Raw genomic sequence first — 21,404 nt, forward strand, 5'->3', positions numbered from 1 at the left:
TTACAAGTACTAGCATTTTATTTAATTGCAAATAGAAAATAGTCTAGGACATGAATCATAGAAACTATGTTTATCATGTTTTTTTTAAGTATTTATCCTCCTATTAGCTAGATTTATTTGATCAACAATACAGTAAGAAACAGGAATATCTTGAAATATTATTACAATTTAAAAATGACTTTTTTGATATATTTTAGACATATGTCCTGCTTAATATTTTTGTGGAAACTGCTACATTTTTCAGGATTCTTTGATGAACAGAAAGTTAAGAAGAGCGTTTATTTAAAATGGAAATCTTTTGTAACATTATAAATATCTTTACTGTCATTATTAATCATTTTAATGCATCCTTCATAAAAGTATTAATTTCTTTTTTAAATAAAATCTTTACTGACCCGACAGTTTTGAATGGTAGTGCATATACAGTATATTTCTATATGAAGAATGTTTTTGCATTGCATAACAAAATATCATGTGCTATTTGTTTAAAAAAAAAATTAAATAAAAGAGCACAAGCACAATTTTCAAGCATAATAATCCATTACAAAAGTTTGTTAGGACAAGGACATAGTACTGTGATTCAGCAGAGAAGAACAAAGCCAAAAATTATGTCAATTTATTAAACAGATTTGCCACCTGTAATTAACATCACATTGTAACTGACCCGTCAACGGTCACGTGACCTCATTTAGGGACGTTTATTTGGCTGCAGATATGTGCTGTAGAATAAAATCAAGTACATTCTCTTCTAAATTTGTAATGATATACAAAAAAAAAAGAATGAAAAAAAATTGAAAAGAGATTTCCACAAAAGTATTATTAACCCTCCAAAATTGTGCAGTTTGTATTTTTAATTTCTAAAAGATAACATTTTAAATTAAATTTGGCTGTAAATTTTATTTTTTATTTGATTTATTTTATGGAATAAAATAACATTATGGAACGTTAGAAATCAATCAATCAAGTGTGATCTTGATGATCTACTAATGCTATAACGCCCCCTAAAGGATCAACGCATCTTAACTTCTGCTGAGACAATCCTCCAGTTTGATAATAAATATATGACAAAGTCCTATTGGATGATGTAAACAGATCTGAAACATCTCAACCATTAAGCCAAACAGAAAACTTTAAAATAAAACATTAAAGTAGATGTACTTAACTTCTGAAATCAAATGGACCACATTCAAAACCGGAACAGATGTAAAGAGTTGCCATTTTTCCATTTTATATGAAATAAACAGCCATCAGACCTCAACATGCACTTTTCCTTGTCATGATCATTTAAGCTACAAAATTATGCTGGTTTAAGTTCTTGTGATTAATAGTCACAACTAATTAAATTAAAACATTATTAGAACATTTAGTCTAAAACCCTCTCTGTAAAAACCTTTGACTCTAATAAAACAAAATGAAGCAAGAATATTGAACGTGGCTTTATCCAATGCTCAGATTTCTGTTATAGAAATGTATGTAAATTCGTTTATATTTAATTAGATAATTTCCATAGTTAAACAGAAAACTTTTTTCCAAAAACAAGTTTGCAATTCTTAACAGATAATAATTAACTGGGGAAGTTTTCACCTGGGATGTCTTGCCTTAAAGAACAAATATAGAAGACAATTACAGTCACACATGGTGTAACGGACGATTACTTGAACCTTTTGATTACCAGCCCAGATCTAAGCACTAGCCACCACCAAGCCGCACTCACGTTTGTTATTGCTCAAGAGGCTCCAGCCAGGGGGCAGCGTGATATGTTTGAGGGCCAGGGACAGATTCTGGTCCAGCTTTTCACACTCCTGCAGTGGGATCTGATGCTCGTCCAGTAGCAGAGCCTCTTCTAGTAGGTTTGTCTGCCCCACCGTGCTCACCAGGAACTGGGCCATGTCGAAGGCCAGGTCCTGTACGAAGTGCATGCGCTCGGTAGCCAGAGTATGAATGGTACCATCTGGTCCCATTGAGCACAGGGTGACCAGCACCCGCTCACAGCAGTTATGAGCTGTACAGAGAGGAAAGGTTCATGACAGTCAAACACATCCAGTACAATAAATAATGTTGAAATCAAATGAAATAGGTCAACCTCCAGGGAAAAAAAGGACAAACTTATATTTACTGTAAAAGCATTATGTTATGTGCATAGTACAACTCTCTATAGTTAGTTACACAAATAGCATTCAAATTTACTGCTTTTGTAATGCACATGACTTTTTAACCCATCAGCCACGTGAACAAAACTGTAAAAAGTCAAAAAAAAATTATGTAATTTCTATTTCCAGGAAAAAAAGAAAAAAAAATTCTGCAATGTCCCAATAACACACTTTATAACAGTCATGCAAGAACAGGACACCGGTTTTAGAAACATCATTACTCCATAATGTTACATATTTCAGATCATCTTAATCTTAAATAAGAAATAATACAGAGTAGGACCCCAAATTTTATCCAGAAAGTGATGCTTTAATGTTACTGGTTTACTATAATTTGTCCCTGACCCGGTACTGAAAATTATTACATTTACATTTTTGTTGCTGTTGTTGTTATAATAATCACTGACATCCAAGATGTTGATGAATTTGTTTCTTCGTCTTGAAAGATTTGGATAATTGTATGTATCGTTACATCACCTGCTCACCAGTGGATCCTCTGCAGTGAATGGGTGCCGTCAGAATTATAGTATAAACAGCTGATAAAAACATCACAAAAATCCCCTCCAGTTCATCAGTTATCATCTTGTGAAAAAACTGAATGTTTATAAGAAACAAATCCCTCATTAAGGCATTTTTTAACATTGCTGCTGGATAAAATATGAGTCCTCATACTGCTGCAAAATAAGCAAGAACAGTCAAAATGGCTCTAAACAAATATTTTAGTGGATTTTTTTTACTTTTTCAGGGAAGTATTATTATGGATTATGAACATGTATTTTGGCCAAACAGCTTTTCATACTCCAATTGATGGAGTAGTGTGAATTACGGTGATGTTTTTTTTTTTTAGCTATTTGGACTCTCTGACAGGACCCATTCACTGCAGAGGATCCTTTGGTGAGCAAGTGATATAATGCTACATTTCTGATGAAGAAACAAACTCTTCCACATCTTGGATGGCCCGAGAGTAAGAAAAACTGCAACAAATTTTCCTAGTATATTTAAATAGAAGGTCAATTTTCCCATTGACTTCAATGCTAACTCTATATACAAACAAGAAGCAAACACAGCCTCTCCCTGTAATCTCCCTCCATCAGCGGATCATCCCCTTCACTGACTGCTGAGGCATCTGACACTGAACATAATGACTGAAACAAGCATCGCCATTCATTCAAGCTGACCGAACATCTCCATAGAGAACAGGTTCGCTTCAGTGACCAAACAGCCCTAAATAAACACACATATCATTCAAACGATGAGATAAGAAAAGACCAATGCTGTATAGATATACCTAAAAAATATACCACAATCAGTTTCTCCACTGAACTCTCTCTATGGGACTGAGCTACACCGTGTTCAGTGTGACTCAATCCACCCGAGTCGTTAATAGGATCACCAAGCACACATGTGTGTTGACAGGACCAAGTGCTGCCACCTTTATCTGTCCGCAGTGAGGACTTACATGAGGGTTGATTCATATAACACTATTTTTGACTAGAAAATACATCTTAAAACACAGATTATGTATATGTGCATGAGCAAAATTAGTAAACTATGGAGAATGCAAATTTCTTTCATTTCTTATTTTTACATGCAGTTTATTTTTAATCTTTGTAGTGCTATTTACTACCAAGAGCACCAAATCACAATTTTACAACAAACTTTTTTTTTTTTTGCCAGCTTAACCTATTTGACCTACAATATTTCATGTCCTGATAATTTTAACTTAACAACACATTAGCATGTTAACGGCTCTCTGATGTTGCTCAATGTCACATGACATGCAGGTAAACAATTAAGCATGACATCGCTTTTAGTAAATGTTTAAAAGGGACATTCCGCAACAAAACTGTTTAATACAGAAAAGTATTAAAAGCATCATCAGAATAGTCCACCTGCCATCAGTGGTTCAACCGTGACGTTATGAAGCGACAAGACTACTGTTTGTAAGCGAAGAATGCAAAAATAACGAATGAAGTCGTTATTTTTGTTTTCTTCACTTCATAACGTTACGGTTGAACCACTAATGGCAGATGAACTATTCTGACGATGCTTTTCATATTTTTCTGGACCTTGACAATGTAACTTACATGGCAGCCTATGGGACAGTCTCAACTCTCAAACCTCTAGGTTTTAATCCTAAACATCTCAAATTCTCCCGAAGACGAACGAAGATTTAACGGGTTTGGAATGACATAAACCCAGTTTTGGGAGATGTGTGTAACAAAAAACTTTTTTTCCAGCAGAAAAAAGGCTGAGAGGTCACAGTTGGGATGTAGTTAGCTATAACATCACAGATCTAAAGGCCCAATTTTATGCTCACCTGGACACACAGCCTGAAGGGTGGCATGGTTGACCTTCAGTGTGCTGGTAAGATGTCTCTGAGCAGAGCCAGTGAACAACAGGAAGAACTGCACCTCCCCCTGTTCTCCTTCACCGAGCGCCTCATCACACAGCTGAACTGTTAGAACACACTCGCCCTGATACAGGAAAAGAGAGAAGCATCAAACACCAAGTTATGTGTTTATGAATAAGGATTTTAGGGCAAAATCACAAACAAAATCTCAAAATGATCCAAGCCTCCACCTGTCCCAAAACCTTTTGATTAAATGATGTGTTCATATTCTGCACTTTCAGCAAACTTGATCACTAAACTACCATTTGAAAACACAAAGAATACAGTTCTACATTATTTATTAGACGCAAGCACTAGATGAATGTGAATGGTTTGCAAAAACTTACTATCCTTGCTTCTAAATGGAACCTTTCATACATGTTTAACCCTTGAACTCAAAAGAGCCAAAACTGAAGTTGTGGTTACAACAGGATATCACACTCGTGTCGGTCTGCACAGATTAGCACAGATAGCAATGTGAATTTAACAGCACACGCCCATGATGTTCTAGATGAGAAGCTTCTCTCCTGCTGTCACACTTTCACGAATGAACACACAGGGGGGGAAAAAACTACAACAATATAATTCATATTCAAACAACCCGCTCAGAGGCCGATGGAACCACCATTGCAGAATTTAGGAAATCTAAGTTATCTAAATTATTTCAGGAGAGGAAAGACGTCTTTGGGGATATAGACACAAAAAGGAGTGTCACACATACTTCTGTGCTCAAAACCGACCTAATCCATCCTCTATCACTTATCACCATTGTATCCATTTATCCCAGCCCTTTGGATAATCTAATATCATTCCAGCAGTTGATTACAGATGTTAACACAAAGATAAGTCTCTTTGAACCCTCATCAGATTTCAAAGCAGTGGAGGGAAAATCCCTTCTCTTTGTTGACTGTACTTCGTACGTTGGATGAGCTTCTTGTGATAGAAACATTATACCACTCATACATCCATACAGTCATATTCCCCTTCGGGTCTAGATTAGCCGTATTCCCTAGGAAGCATTCAATCAGGGGTCACTGCTATCCTGAATGAGAATTTGATTGATGCTTCAAGATCTGTGTTGAAGACGACTGAAAGGATAGCAGACTTTGAGTAGACTGGTGAAGATAGACTTTTTTTTGGAATAGGATCTGATTATATTATTGCAGATAATGTATGTGGTGAAATACTTTTCTTTCTAATTCAGCTTCTTGAGCACAGACAACTATAAGACAGACATGTGTTAGTTGATCTGTTTGCTGTATTTGTTTGAGCATCTTGAACATCCTGACTCAGCATGATCAAGCAAGGAATTCAAAAGAAAAACACAATAACCATATCAATAGAAATTTTGAGAAGAAAAGTAAGAGAAGTCTTGTTTTCAGGAAACATATATTGAATTGAGTAGGGCTGGACGATATGGCCAAAATTTATATCACGATATATTTATTTTAATTTAATTAATTTTGGTCGTTACGATATAATTCTGATATCAATATTAATTTTTTTTAAAGCCTAGTAAAAACCAAGAATGCCCACAACAGATGTCTGTGCTGTGCATACAAACTTATCAAAAATGTATTTGCCAAGTCTATGAAACCTCATTTAAATTTATATAATATTTTAGAAAAAAAGCAGCGAAAATAAGTTTATGTTCAGCTTTTTTTTTATTTAGGCTTTATACAAAAAATAAATGTGAAATCACTGTCAAATAATCATCTCAGACTCACCTAATTAATATTAATATCTTTAACAAACTATATACACTACCAGTGAAAAGTTTTTGAACAAAATATATTTTTTAATTATCTTCTGCTCACCAAGCCTGTATTTATTTTATCAAAAAAAAAAAAAATAACTGTTTTATATTTACAAATGATTTAAAATTTAATTTATTTATGTGATTTCAAAGCTATATTTTTTGCATCATAACTCCAGTCACACAATCCTTCAGAAATAATTATTTTATTATGTTGAAAACAGCGGAGAATATTTTTTTCCGGTTTCTTTGATGATTAGAAAGTTAAGAAGAACAGCATTTATCTGAAATGGAAATTGTAACATTATAAATGTCTTTATCGTTACTTTTGATCAATCAAATTTTGAGCATCCTTGCTAAATAAAAAATTATATAATTTCTTTAAAAAATAAAAAAAGAAAGAAAAAAAGAAATCATATGGACTCAAAGCTTTTGAATGGATTAGTGTATAATTTTACAAAAGCTTTATATTTCAGATAAATGCTAATCTTTGGATCTTTATATTCAAAGAATCCTGAATAAAATGTACTCAACTCTTTTAAATATTGGTAATCAGCAAATCAGTATATTGGAATGATTTCTGGATTATGTGACACTAGAGACTGGAGTAATGATGCTGAAACTTCAGCTTTGATCTCAGGAATAAACTACATTTGAAAATAAAAAAATATTTTAAATGGTAAAAATATTGTTATCCGTTTTTGTTTTTACAAGCAAACTGGCCGATTCCGATACCAATTTTTTTCTCTTTAAGCAACAAACAAGAAAGAAGGAAAGTATGCATAGACAAAATGTTCATTTGGTATTTAATAGGCCAAACTGGCTTTTGTGTATTTTAATCAAAAACTGACCAGTTTTTGATTAAAATACACAAGCGGAAGAACTAGCGGTTTGTTTCTCCAGTAACGCCTGTAATCAAAGCAGCTCTGCTTATGGCGGATTCTATATCAGATTAAATGAAAATGCCAAACTTTTCTGAAGATAGACGGATACCTTCAGATATACATTCATATAAAACACCCGCGACGTGTTTTGATTTTGAAACGTGCAGTTTTAATGTTTATTCAACAAAGTCAAATGCCACAAATAAATCAATGTATGGAAAATACTTGTAATGTATATCGAGAATGTATCGGAAATATGTTTAAAAATCACAATAATCCCTAATCGTTTATATATGAGATGAAGATCTAGTGTATGTGAGAATATATGAGAGAGCCTTGGTGACATTGTAGATGTGTGAGCTCTACTATCCCTCCAAGTTTCAAGTCTCTACAGCTTAAATTTTGCTCTGCCCGATCAGTTTTACTTAGAGAATGCTGATCCTTGGCCATTCTAACAATAACAATCAGGTTTATGCGCTACAGACTTGATCCCCTAAAAATCCCAAATATCGGCCTATATATTGACCTGGTTGATTGGTCATCCACTGGCGCAGTCAATGGACAACAATTAAACTTTCTAGTATGATCACATTTGCTGAAATTGCAGCTACCTAACACTTAGCCTCGTTTGAAATTCCTCACACACATGCTAATGTCTAATTGTGTTTGCATGAAACAAAACTGCATCTCCATCTGAAATAGATTTAACTGAGCAAATAAAGAGGAATGCAAACTAAGCATGAAGTATACTTACATATAATGGGGCTTGACAAGGACTAAGTTTCATGACTCTGGACACTGAAAAGAAAAAAAGCAGTATGACATCAGTGCAAACAAAGCCGTACATCATCAAATCAACCAGAATACTGATGCCGTTTGCAGCCTAATTATAAAAAGAGGTTTATGATTTAAAATAAGTTTGAGCATGAAAATACCCTGAACAAATGTGGAATGAATTCAAATTAGTACCTCTACTGACAATATAACAGCTGTTTGATAAATGGCACTTCAGGCCTAAAAGATATTCACAAGTGTGACTCACACCTTCAGTCTCGGTGAGTGCAAGACATGCTAAAATACAATGCTGACTCACAGGCCTGTAATTACCAGAAAAGCGATCTCAAGAAACATGTCAAGATGATGTCCTGGTCATATTTCAAAGCAATAATCAAAAGAAAGAGACAGGCAGGGCCATTCTTGGAGGGGTGCAACTGACGCGGCCTCAAGGGGAACGAAATGAGGGGGATGTTTTTATGCTGTTTACCCTCATAGAACAAAAATTCTTAAACAACCAATCTGACATGCAATCCATCAGCCAGCCACTCTTTCATTGGTTAAAACAGCGCTGCTATATTTAAGGTGAAAGGTGAAAGGATAAACAGACAGCTCTAATAATACCCATCCTAATCCTCTTCTCTTGTACTCAGGTTGCTCTACCTTCCCTCCTCACACAACCTACAAATTTTACCTTTTATATCTGGTTTTGCAATGCAAATTACTTTGTTTTTAGCATCATCTTGCTTTCAAGAAGAAAACATATCAGCATTTATGTGGGAGGCAAAATAGTGTTTTCAGTTTTACTTGGGAGTGAAGTTTTGTTTACAGAAAACACACATTCACACATTTCCATGTGACTTCTTTTCTCTCTATAGCTGCTTTTAACACTTTATTTTAAAGACCAATTCTCGGCATTAACTTGCATGCATATTACTAACGTACAATTGGTTTATTAGTAGTTAGCCTATATATAAGTATAAAAAATTGTATATACAGGTGCTGGTCATATAATTAAAATATCATCAAAAAGTTGATTTATTTCACTAATTCCATTCAAAAAGTGAAACTTGTATATTATATTCATTCATTACACACACTATATTTCAAATGTTTATTTCTTTTAATTTTGATGATTATAACTGACAACTAAAGAAAATCCCAAATTCAGTATCTCAGAAAATTAGAAATGTGAAAATTAGAATATTACTTAAGAGCAAAATATGAACATGAAAAGTATGAGCATAGGGGTGGTGTTGACGCATTGAATAAGACACATGCCTTTGGTGTGAGAGACTCGGGTTCAAATCCACTGTGAGACACCAATGTGCCCCTGATCAAGACACTTAACCCCTAGTTGCTCCAGAGGCATGCGACCTCTGACATATATAGAAATTGTAAGTTGCTTTGGATAAAAGCATCAGCTAAATGAAAAAATGTAATGTAAAATGTAATGAGCATATACAGCACTCTATACTTAGTTGGGGCTCCTTTTGCTTGAATTACTGCAGCAATGCAGCGTGGCATGGACTCGATCTGTCTGTGGCACTGCTCAGGTGTTATGAGAGCCCAGGATGCTCTGATAGTGGCCTTCAGCTTTTCTGCATTCTTGGGTCTGGCATATTGCATCTTCCTCTTCGCAATACCCCAAAGATTTTCTATGGGGTTAAGGTCAGCTGAGTTTGCTGGCCAATTAAGAACAGGGATACCATGGTCCTTAAACCAGGTACTGGTAGCTTTGGCACTGTGTGCTGGTGCCAAGTACTGTTGGAAAATGAAATCTGCATCTCAAAGTTGGTCAGCAGCAGGAAGCATGAAGTGCTCTAAAACTTCCTTGTATACGGCTGCAATGACCTAGGACCTCAGAAAACACAGTGGACCAACACCAGCAGATGACATGGCACCCCAAACCATCACTGACTCAGAAAACTTTACACTGGACCTCTCAATGTCAAATGCAGAAATGTTAATCCATGCATTTATGACCTCAAGGTTAGATTATTGTAATGCTTTATTGGGTGGTTGTTCTGCACGCTTAGTAAACAAACTACAGCTAGTTCAAAATGCAGCAGCAAGAGTTTAGCACCTCAGTATTTGAATGAGCTCGACGTCCGCTGCATTCTCAAAACGCAGGCAATTTGATAATACCTAGAATATCAAAATCAACTGCAGGAGGCAGATCCTTTTCCTATTTGGCGCCTAAACTCTGGAATAACCTACCTAACATTGTTCGGGAGGCAGACACACTCTTGCAGTATAAATCTAGATTAAAGACCCATCTCTTTAACCTGGCTCACACATAACACACTAATATGCTTCTAATATCCAAATCTGTTAAAGGATTTTTAGGCTGCATTAATTAGGTAAACCGGAACCGGGACACTTCCCATAACACCCGATGTACTTGCTACATCATTAGAAGAATGGCATCTATGCTAATATTTGTCTGTTTCTCTCTTATTCCGAGGTCACCGTGGCCACCAGATCCAGTCTGTATCCAGATCAGAGGGTCACTGCAGTCGCCCAGATCCAGTACGTATCCAGACCAGATGGTGGATCAGCACCTAGAAAGGACCTCTACACCCCTGAAAGACAGCGGAGACCAGGACAACTAGAGCCCCAGATACAGATCCCCTGTAAAGACCTTGTCTCAGAGGAGCACCAGGACAAGACCACAGGAAACAGATGATTCTTCTGCACAATCTGACTTTGCTGCAGCCTGGAATTGAACTACTGGTTTCGTCTGGTCAGAGGAGAACTGGCCCCCCGACTGAGCCTAGTTTTTCCCAAGGTTTTTTTCTCCATTCTGTCACCGATGGAGTTTCGGTTCCTTGCCGCTGTCGCCTCTGGCTTGCTTAGTTGGGATCACTTCATCTACAGCGATATCGTTGACTTGATTGCAAATAAATGCACAGACACTATTTAAACTGAACAGAGATGACATCACTGAATTCAAAGATGAACTGCCTTTAACTATCATTTTGCATTATTGAGACAATGTTTTCCTAATGAATGTTGTTCAGTTGCTTTAACGCAATGTATTTAGTTTAAAGCGCCACTCAGCAGCAGTCCAGTCCAAGACGCTTCTGACGCTGTCTGTTGTTCAAGAGTGGCTTGACACCAGGAATGCGAGAGCTGAAACCATGTCTTGTATATGTCTGTGCGTAGTGGTTCTTGAAGCACTGACTCCAGCTGCAGTCCACTCTTTGTGAATCTCCCCCACATTTTTTTATGGGTTTTGTTTCACAATCCTCTCCAGGGTGCGGTTATCCCTATTGCTTGTACACTTTTTTCTACCACATCTTTTCCTTCCCTTCGCCTCTCTATGAATGTGTTTGGACACAGAGCTCTGTGAACAGCCAGTCTCTTTTGCAATGGCCTTTTGGGTCTTGCCCTCCTTGTGCAAGGTTTCAATTGTCGTCTTTTGGACAACTCTCAAGTCCGCAGTCTTCCCCATGATTGTGTAGCCTACAGAACTGGACTGAGAGACCATTTAAAGGCCTTTGTAGGTGTTTTGAGATAATTAGCTGATTAGAGTGTGGCACTAGCCGTCTTTAATATTGAACCTTTTCACAATATTCTAATTTTCGGAGATACTGAATTTGGGATTTTCCATATTTGTCTGTTCTAATCATCAAAATTAAAAGAAACAATAATTTGAAATATATCAGTCTGTGTGTAATGAATTAATATAACATACAAGTTTCACTTTTTGAATGGAATTAGTGAAATAAATCAACTTTTTGATGATATTCTAATTATATGACCAGCACCTGTATGATTTCATGCAAATTAGTAACTCTGCATTGTTACACAGTCTCTCAATACTCAATTTATTAACATTAGAACTAGTTCAAGAACAAATACATGTGTATGAATGTTTTGAGAGTAAGGCATAATTTTTTTGTGAGAAGACCTTCAATGCGTATGAATATGAATAATTTATGCAATTATTAGTAAATGACAGATGATGATTTCTTCTGTGAAGGACCGAAACACCTGGCTGAACCTGAATGCAATAATGACCAGTGAAAGTGCCTTTAAGCTGTCTAAGATTTCATTACAATACACCTGTGCTGTAAGATGATATATAAGCTTATACTTCAAATACATGGAAGTATAACTACATCAAAGGAGAAACATGGCTTCCCACCTTGAGGTGTGGCTCTTCTGGGTTCCTTTCATAATGTTCTATTGCACAAAAAGTAATGCCAGCAACAACTTAAAAGGGGAAGTTGTTTCATCACACAAAGGCATTGAAATACTTTGCTGATGTGACAATAGCAAAGATCAAATATAAATTTCCTCCCAGCTGAATTGGTTATGGAAACCTCTTTCTCTGACACCTGCTTATTCATAGTAATAAACAATAATGACTTCATGAGGACGGAAGGAAATCTGACAGCAGACCTGAAGATGAGAAACTGAGTTTTATCAACACAGGCATTTAGAAACAGTTATATGAACAGACTGAGTTAGAACTGGAAACATATACATAGTATATATAGGTAGGTATATTTTATACCACCTGCAGGGATGATGTATTTTTGAAAGCTGAATTCAGATGCTGAAAATTCAGCTTTGCATCACAGGAATAATTTACTTTTTAAAATATGAACAGAAAAACCTAATTTAAAATTGTAATAATATTCTTTTGAAAATTGAAGTTAAATCTTGAGCTTGAGCTCTAGAGAATTACTGAAAAACCTATTAGCATGTTTCACCCTCAATTGTAGCATTCCATCACATGATCCATGAGGACTCTGCAATTAATGTCTTTTTGAATTCCATGCATCTGCAAAATGAAAAATTATAATAATTTGATCTGATCTAACAATCGGGGCAGCTTATCTGAATTATGAAATAATTATCATGGGTCAAAACTCTGAATGGAGGCCCAAAACGATTATTAAGCCTCTGAGTTAGAGTAAATCTCTGATAGTAATCAGCATAGTGCGACTTTTGTGTGGCAAAATACTATACAGTCAATGTTTAAAACAGACAAGAACATGCTCAGGTACTGGCCTTGCTGGTGTAGAAATAATCAGGACTGCAGTAGTTCCTCAGGTGTGAAATTTAACTAGTGGACAATGCTGCTGAAGAAGCACCTGCTTTCGTTTTGCTTTTTAATATTTTTTTTCCCCCTGTGTGACAACAAACCCCTCTACATTAAATGTATTTCCATATTGAATAAGCCTGTCTTTTTTTTAAACAAAGCAGAGTTATTATGCACACACTAGGAGTCATTTCATACAGAAGACCACAATATAGATGTCCATTCGAATTCTAGCTGGATATTTAGATGAATATGAAAATGATTATAGGTTTTTTTTTTATATGATATGATGTTCTCACCTGGTGGATTGCAACCCAAAAATGGGCCACAAGTCTGATCTGGTAAGTTTGTGGACAACAGAAATGTTTTTTTTATAAATTCAAATAATTAAACAATACAATTTAGATTATTTTTTAACTACGTAAATTTTAAAGTTTTAATTTAGCTGAAAACAAAACTGAATAATTAATGTATTCACAATCATTCAGAGGAAGTACCGAAACATACACCATATTACCAAGTTCAGAGGGTTGATTGCCAATTGTGTGAGCAAAAACCTGATCGCACTATATAGAAAATTGTACTGCATCAGGTGAACACCACTGTTTTTGTTTCAAACACATGGAACCTCAACACTCAATAGTGACATCTGATACTGGTGTCCCTTACTAAAACCTGCTCGTGACTACTGAGAAAAAATTAAAAATAAATAATCTGCCAGTATAAAAATGTTTGGTTTAAACACATAGCTTTACTGGAAAAAGTATAACCAACAGGAATTTCAGTTTCTCCCTGCATCAAAAGGGAGACATCAGATAAACTTCTGAAATAGTAATGAAGTAGTTCTCAGTGACATGAGTCTCAAGACTTTGCCTCAAAATTATGCCAACAACAAACCTCAGTCATGAATGCAAAATTATAAATTTTCCTTCTTGGTGTGGAAACTGAGTGCTATTAAATGTCATTTGAGACATAAAGCTTCTTTTATTACTCTGACCAGAAAAGACCACACCTTCTGATCAATGCACGTTTTGAAGTGGTTCCTGATCTACTGCAGTTCAAAAGCTGCAATGAAATCGTAACTGTTTGTAGTCTACGTAGTTCTCCAGAGAGCCACATTAGTAATGCTTGAGTAAGTGAGTGTTTGTGTGTGTGTGCGCGTGTGTATTGGGGAAGGATCACAACTGAAAGGTGTGGAGGTGGAGCTTGATGCTGTCACGGTCTGGTGTGCAAAACAAAGCACATGACAAAGTATAATCAAAAGATTTCTTTTAATAATCCACGGAAGAGAATGGGCACAACCAAACACAAATCCAAACAAATAAACATCAACAGCAGACAAAGGAACAACTACTAACAACTAACTAGTCAGGGTAACGGAGACACAAAAAACTAACCTAAAACAGAGCATACACGTGACAGATGTGTAACTACTCGGTTTGTTTGAACTGCCATAGCAACGATGATTAAAACTTCAAACCATGAGGGCTGCAATTCTGTCCAAGACCATGAGATAAGTGTAACGACTGGAAAACCACAGCATTTTTTTTTAAACATACCCATTGAAAACCATCTGTTTAATCAGATATCTACCTGCCAAGACAAGCAGAACTTTGATTCCTCAAAAACTACCATTTAAAAGTTATTGAAACAAATGTTAGTTTTTTTTTCTACTTCCTGAAAGTGAAAGTGAAGTGACGTGTGGCCAAATATGGTGCCCCATATTTGGAATTTGTGCTCTACATTTAACCCATCCAAGTGCACACACACACACAGTAGTGGACACACACCGACTCTCTATCCATTAGCCCACGACTGTCCCAAAAAGACTCTTTCAGGCCTGTTGCAGTGGTCTATGGTAACGGTACTACCTGGTGTTTGGCGGTACACCAAATGCATTACTTGTCCACCGTGGTTTTGCCCCCACTATATTTTTGCTTTTTAAAGAAATAAAAATCATTTAGTTCAGTTGGACAACGGATGCTACAATTAAGAGTCTGCTCTGCTCCATATAATGCATGCTCCAAAGCCACAGCAAAGTTAAAGACTAAAGAAAACCCAAGACATGTTACTCGAAATGGGCAAAAATGCAACACTCAATATGGCCGCTCTATCGATGGAAGCCCTGCCTTCTGATTAAAGAGCCAATCGCTAAAGTTATTGCGTCACTGCAGCTGACAATAGAAATCCAGTTGCTATATAAATAGTCAGCATTCTGGAGATTTGCGATTTAAAATGTTATAAAAAAAAATCTTCAGTTCACTTTAATTAAAACTCCAGTACAGTATTGTACACTGTAGAAAAATATGAATTATCATAGGTCTACTTCACAATTCTTTTGAGAGAAGTATTATTATTTTTTTTTTATGGAATGGCCATTATTTAGCACTATAAACACATGTAATGTTATGATGTTTTCTTTTGTTGGACAGCAGCTTCTCATTACAAGTCATAGTCATTACGACGAGTGTTGTTTTCAAATGCACGTTAAGCGGGGAGGAGTTTCCTCATCTCAGCACATAGACTCACGGGGACACACTAACAGTGCCAGTTCAGAGGAAAAATAAAACACAGAAATTATAAAAAAAAAAAATAAATTGCCAAAAAAAGTAATGACTACTTTATTGTGCTCAATTAAGAAATCAGAAGGCGGGAATGGAGGAGGGATTGAGCAGGATTTCGTTGCTATTGATTTGTTGCCTCTTTTTAATGAAAGGCCTTATGCATTTGTCAATTTGTCCCTCCTTGCTATTCAGGGAATTAACCCAGCACTCTGATTGGTCGAACTCTTCTTCTTTTGCTGTTGCTTGATTTGAATACTGTGTGTGCACAGAGGTGTCACCAGGCTTTTGCGTATTTTAAAGGGACAAATCGTACCAGCGTACTTTGATGTTAAAATGCGTACTCGCTACGCAAAAAGCATACAGGTTAGCAGGTCTGCGTAACAAATTAGAAAACATTTCAACTAATGAAAAAAAGAAATGAAAGGATATTTCATATGCATTTCTCCTCACATTTTAGCAAACTCCTCGTATGACATCTTACCTCAGATCTTAAGAGCTCCAAGCTGAGTCCATCAGAGCTCATAGAAGCATTTTTTCAACATATTACGTGTATCAAACATACAGAAAAGCACAGCTAAATCTTCATGCATGTCCAGTGCATGGCAGGTTAGGTCACAGCGCCGATTACTGCGAGATAAATGCAGCTTTGTGTTTGGCAGCAGATAAGAGCTGTGTGATGTCATGGGTGGGGGAGGATGAGGAGGCTGTGGCTCAGGTGTCTGTTTCCAAGAGCACTTGAGTAACAGAGGCCATTGCTGCTTGCTGTGCTGCCTGATGCCTGTCTGGTTAATGTTCTCCTACCTGATGCTCTCAAAACCTGCAGTTATTGCTGTTTGCTCCTGCTGCTTTACTTCCTCAGGGAACGTGTCCCTTGTTTATAGGTCAACATTTACCTGTATTGCCTTACTGATGTCACATTGTGAAAACTGGAGGAGGAAACTCTGCCAAGAAACACTAAAAACAACAAACATGACTAATCAATAGATATGATAAATGGGTCATTCCACCAGAGACTGAGAAACTACCATAAGTTTCAAGAGAACGTCTCTGCATTGGTGAACTGACTTGAATGAAAAATGTTACGCTTCAATTAAAGCAATGCATTTTCATATGCTACCACAATACACCAGACTAATAAATAAATAAATCAACAAAGAAACTTCTATCTAAAAGGTAAATGCCTATGTTTCAGATGTAGCTGTGTTAAACTGCATTATTTTTCAGTCTAAATATGAAAGTGAGAATAAAACACAAAAGAAAAAAAAAATTTTTCAACCCTTTAATTATGAATAAATATAATGTACATTTACAGCTCAAAACTTTTTTGATTATTATTGCATTGAAGGCTTTTTTTTTTTTTTTTTTTTTTTTTTTTGATTTAGGCTAAAAAAAATATCACAATTTTAGATGCTAAAGATATAAATTCAGTTTTCTGAATATATTTTGAATAAACACTTGTCATTAGGCGAATTGGTACAGTCTGTACACCTGCTGACTATTTAACAAGATGAATCGACAGTAAAATTTTATTTCTTTATAACCGATAAGTAAACATTTCTAAACATTAAACTTGTTTTGATGTTTGCCCTTTTAAAACCACGTCCGTGATAATACACGCCGGGTATTTCCAGAAAGTATAACTAAACAAAAGCTGTCAAGCATTCACACGCCTCTATATTTCTCCTAGAATGCATGAAATAAACCACTTAACTTACCTCTTAACTACACACGTCTACCTCCGTAGTTTGCCTTTAGGACGCATGCGGATGCAAATAAACTGGAAACAAGTCGGATGAAATCCACTTTTCATGATACTCTTTGAGGAAACATATTAACCGTGATCTTTAACCAGTGAGAGGCAAACGCTGAGCTGATAATCAGAAAACTTCCCTATCAGTGTTTTTGCGTCTTCCAAGGGTGGCCCAGAAATCATAATCCACCATTGAAATACATTGAAATCTAAGGTCATTTTTTTCCTTAAGGCAGACGTTTGTACACCGAAAAGCATAATCATTTGTATTTATTATATATAAGGAACAGAATATGGCAATCAAAGAGAAATCCGCTTCAGTAGTATCTATAAAATTATCACACAAAATGCATCATTCTTTAATCACAAACGACTGTGATTGGTCCATTTTGATCAGCGGTGAGAAAATAATCAGGTATCATGTGACAAGGGCTGCGATATCGGCGTTTTGAATAATAAATTACTATTAACAATGACACTAAGAAAAGTTGCTTTACTGTGAATTTAAAGTACACAGTAAATAGTTAAAAAGTAACAATTATTATCTAGACCTTGCCCAATCACAGTCTAGCTTCATGCCGTCTAAGCCACGCCCTTCTGATTTAACTCAGAGGAAACATCATGTGCGTCTCTACTATGTTCTCTGCCAGAGACGGTTCACGAGTTTGGTTTCTAATACTGGTAAATTAAGAGCGTTTTATTGATTATTTTCCCTTATGCACTTCTAATGTACCTTTCTTTCTTTTCTTTTCTTTTCTTTGCTTTTTTTATTATTTTTTTTTTTATTTGAGGATGTTGAAACAAGTTGAATATTTTCAATCAGATTTGTCATCAGCAGCAGGTGTTTTATAGTTCATTGTGCCGCCCCCTGGCGATAAGTAAATAGACTGCATTTCAAAAACTCTTAGTGATATCTAGAAGTGAAACCAATTATATTAGCAGCTTGAGGTCAATTAGCAACAAATCAAATAATGTTAAAATGAATATGCTTCTAATTTTATATTCATTCTGTCAATATGAATAAATTTGCCCAGCACAGGGGTGTTCAAACTTGGGACCCCCTTGAAGGCAATAAGGGGTCCGTGAAAAGTGTATGTATATATTTATTTAGGCTATTTATTGTATAATATGTATGTTTAGGGCTGTCAAAGTTTGCGTTAAAGATATTAATAAAATACATTTATCATAATATTTCTTTACATTTAGCCCTATGTAGTTATTTAATTCCCCTTTTTAAAGACTAGTCAGAACTCAGTAGATGAATTGCTAATTTTTTTATATTAATATATATATATATATATATATATATATATGTGTGTGTGTGTGTGTGTGTGTGTGTGTGTGTGTGTGTGTGTGTGTGTGTGTGTATATATATATATATATATATATATATATATATATATATAGAAACTTTTAAAAACTTTCAAAGCTAATATTTTTAAAAGAATAGTTGAACAATTTTAGTAAATTAACAAGCGAAATGTTTTATATTTATTTAAAAAAAAATTACTAAGTTGAAAACATAATATTTAATATTTGTTTCTCATCCAGTAGCCACATTACATTTTCATACAACCAAATATATCAATGAGGTCCGCACAATATTTGGTGCCCTTAAAAAGTTTATCAAAACATATCCAAGATATCTTGCCCTAGAACCATTAGAGTCTAGATGAAAAGTGTAGTGTGAAAGAGTAGAAAAGTGTTTACGTCTAACACTATTAACCCTTTAAAAACAAATAATATTTCCTAAACATAATGTTTGCATATATATAGTGAGGCACAGCTTGTGTGCATTGTGGATGGAAGTTCATTTCAGATCTTCGATGGCCTGTCCCCAGTGTGTTCAGAGAGCCCTCTCCCCCCAGCAGAGTTCTGAGGTTAATGATAAATAAGGAAACAGTGAAAGAAAAGCCTCTTCTGTGTGTGTGTCACACTGAGCTGCACTCACACACATAGGCAGAGATATGCAGAGTAGGGGGAAACGTGAGGTGAATTTCAATATCCCTTCTGCAGTCCGTCGCTCCCAGTCTGCCACCAATGAAGAGAGATGGGAAACAAGCTTGAAACAATGAAGAACATTGCTGCCTTTGTCCCATCACAAAAGCTGTTTTGTATGTTGAAGGACATGCTGGAGGAGGAAAGTGACAGGGTGGGCTGTCAGACTCGGGCCAATTCTGTCAAAGTTGATTCATGCAGATTTGGAGATGTTTTATGGTTTGTCAACAATGTTGTTGTGTCTTCCCCTTCATTATGCATTCAAATATGACCTGTATTGCTACTACTGAAGATTTAAAAAGACTTTTAGGGTTATAAATAATTAAAAGGCTTTATAATGTAAGCTGTAGAAAAGCATTTTGTCTCCTTCACTCATTACTGATATAATTAACGATATTGTAAGTATATTTAACTTATTTTAATATATTTGTTTTTGTTTGATAAATCTATCTCTGAATAGAATGGTGTATAATGCTCATTTAGTTTTAATTTTATATGTATTGAATTTATTTATAGAATTTTGCTCAATATCAATATTGTGTGGTATTCCTGTGTTTTGAAAATAATGCTTCAATGTTTCTGACGATGTTTAAAGGTGTGAAATTCACAGCCATTCTGGTAGGAAAGATTTTTCATGATTTTGATTTCTTTGATCAAAAATATAGTAAAAGAGGTGATTTTGTGAAATATTATTACAATTTAAAATAACTATTTTCTATTTGAATAGATTTTTTAAATGTTATTTATTTTAATGATGGCTAAATGATTTTTCAGCATCAGTAATCGGCTCTTCAGTGTCACATGATCCTTCAGAAAAAATGTGTGTGTGTGTGTGTGTGTGGGGGCATGTTTTTGTGACATATCAGGACACAACTTTGTATAATATAATGACATGGATATGACACAGGTATTACAAGGAGAGGGTGACTTATGAGGATATAACCCATGTCCCCATTTTTCAAAACGCTTATAAATCATACAGACTGAGTTTTTTTGAGAAAGTGAAAATGCACAAAGTTTCCTGTGAGGGTTAGGGTTGGTGTAGGGTTGGTGAAGGGCGATAGAATATACAGTCTCTACATTATAAAAACCATTACGCCTATGGGATGTCCCGACTTTTCACAAAAACAAACGTGTGTGTGTGTGTGTGTATTTTTATATATGTATTAAAATTGACATGCTGCAAACTGCAAAATATGTAATAAATAGTAAGCAATTATATTCCATTACTTCGTTGCTATTGTCTTTCTCCAAAGAAACGCTAGATGGCGACTTTCTCTTTCCCTGTGGACTAAATTTGAGGATATATGAGCCTTGAGCCTTATTTCTCAAGTCTTTCAGTCTGGTGACTGGAACTGCGGTCACGCTCCAATCAGCTCTGACGGTTTTGATTGGGTCACTGTGGTTGTGACGCTCTACCGTCTTTCCTTCCCACCTACGTTCCACCGTTCGTGACCTCTGACCTCTGGAATACAAGATAGACAGAAGACGACTGACCGAGTATGACACCAACACAAACAGTCAAACACTGTCATCCAATAGAAGATATTTTCCCCTACTTGCTTACATTTTAATTTACAGTCAGCTGATCCCTGGTAAATATACTCTGGCAAAATGTTAGATTTTTCTTCTTTTTTTATATATATATATATATTAACAATGGTATTAGTAATCATAATAATAATTCGATCAACAAGGGATTAGTGCAACCTTAAATACCTGTGATTCAAAAATGAAATAATATATCATTAAATTAATAAGAATTACAGTACATTGGAATAATAGGGATTATTAGTGGAGCCCTTAATACACTTGATTTAAAAATGTTAGTAATTTAAAGTTTTGGACATAAAATCAGTCCAGCAAAATGATGGATTAATTGGTGACAACAGGACATTAAATGTGGAGTATTAAGTGGTCTGCCACTGACAAGGTTTGAGAACAACAGTGTAAAACCAAGGGTTTGTGGAGGTAAAGCTGGTCTTACTGTAGATGAAGTTTAGATGAATTGGTGGGAGGGGAAAGTAAAGAGGCAGGGCAAGCAGAGAAATCACAGGGAATATGTGACCTAAAAATAGCC

At 35.6% G+C, this 21,404-nt stretch overlaps 1 protein-coding gene across 4 annotated transcripts in view; it reads right to left on the bottom strand.

Moving 5' to 3' along the window:
* Positions 1-17,441, bottom strand: part of LOC113051986 (A-kinase anchor protein 13-like) — a 63,042-nt gene extending 45,601 nt beyond the window's left edge. For all 4 annotated transcript variants that reach the window (XM_026216201.1, XM_026216199.1, XM_026216198.1 and 1 more), the window contains exons 1-4: positions 17,292-17,441; positions 7,937-7,980; positions 4,471-4,627; positions 1,715-2,002 (exon numbers count right to left, since the gene is read on the bottom strand). In XM_026216201.1, the coding sequence (XP_026071986.1) occupies positions 1,715-2,002; positions 4,471-4,627; positions 7,937-7,969 (478 nt within the window). In that variant the 5' untranslated portion in view covers positions 7,970-7,980; positions 17,292-17,441. The remainder of the gene's footprint in view (positions 1-1,714; positions 2,003-4,470; positions 4,628-7,936; positions 7,981-17,291) is intronic.
* Between the last annotated feature and the right edge of the window lie 3,963 nt (positions 17,442-21,404).

This window comes from Carassius auratus, chromosome 32 (genome assembly GCF_003368295.1).
Source record: "Carassius auratus strain Wakin chromosome 32, ASM336829v1, whole genome shotgun sequence".
Classification (NCBI taxonomy): domain Eukaryota; kingdom Metazoa; phylum Chordata; class Actinopteri; order Cypriniformes; family Cyprinidae; genus Carassius; species Carassius auratus.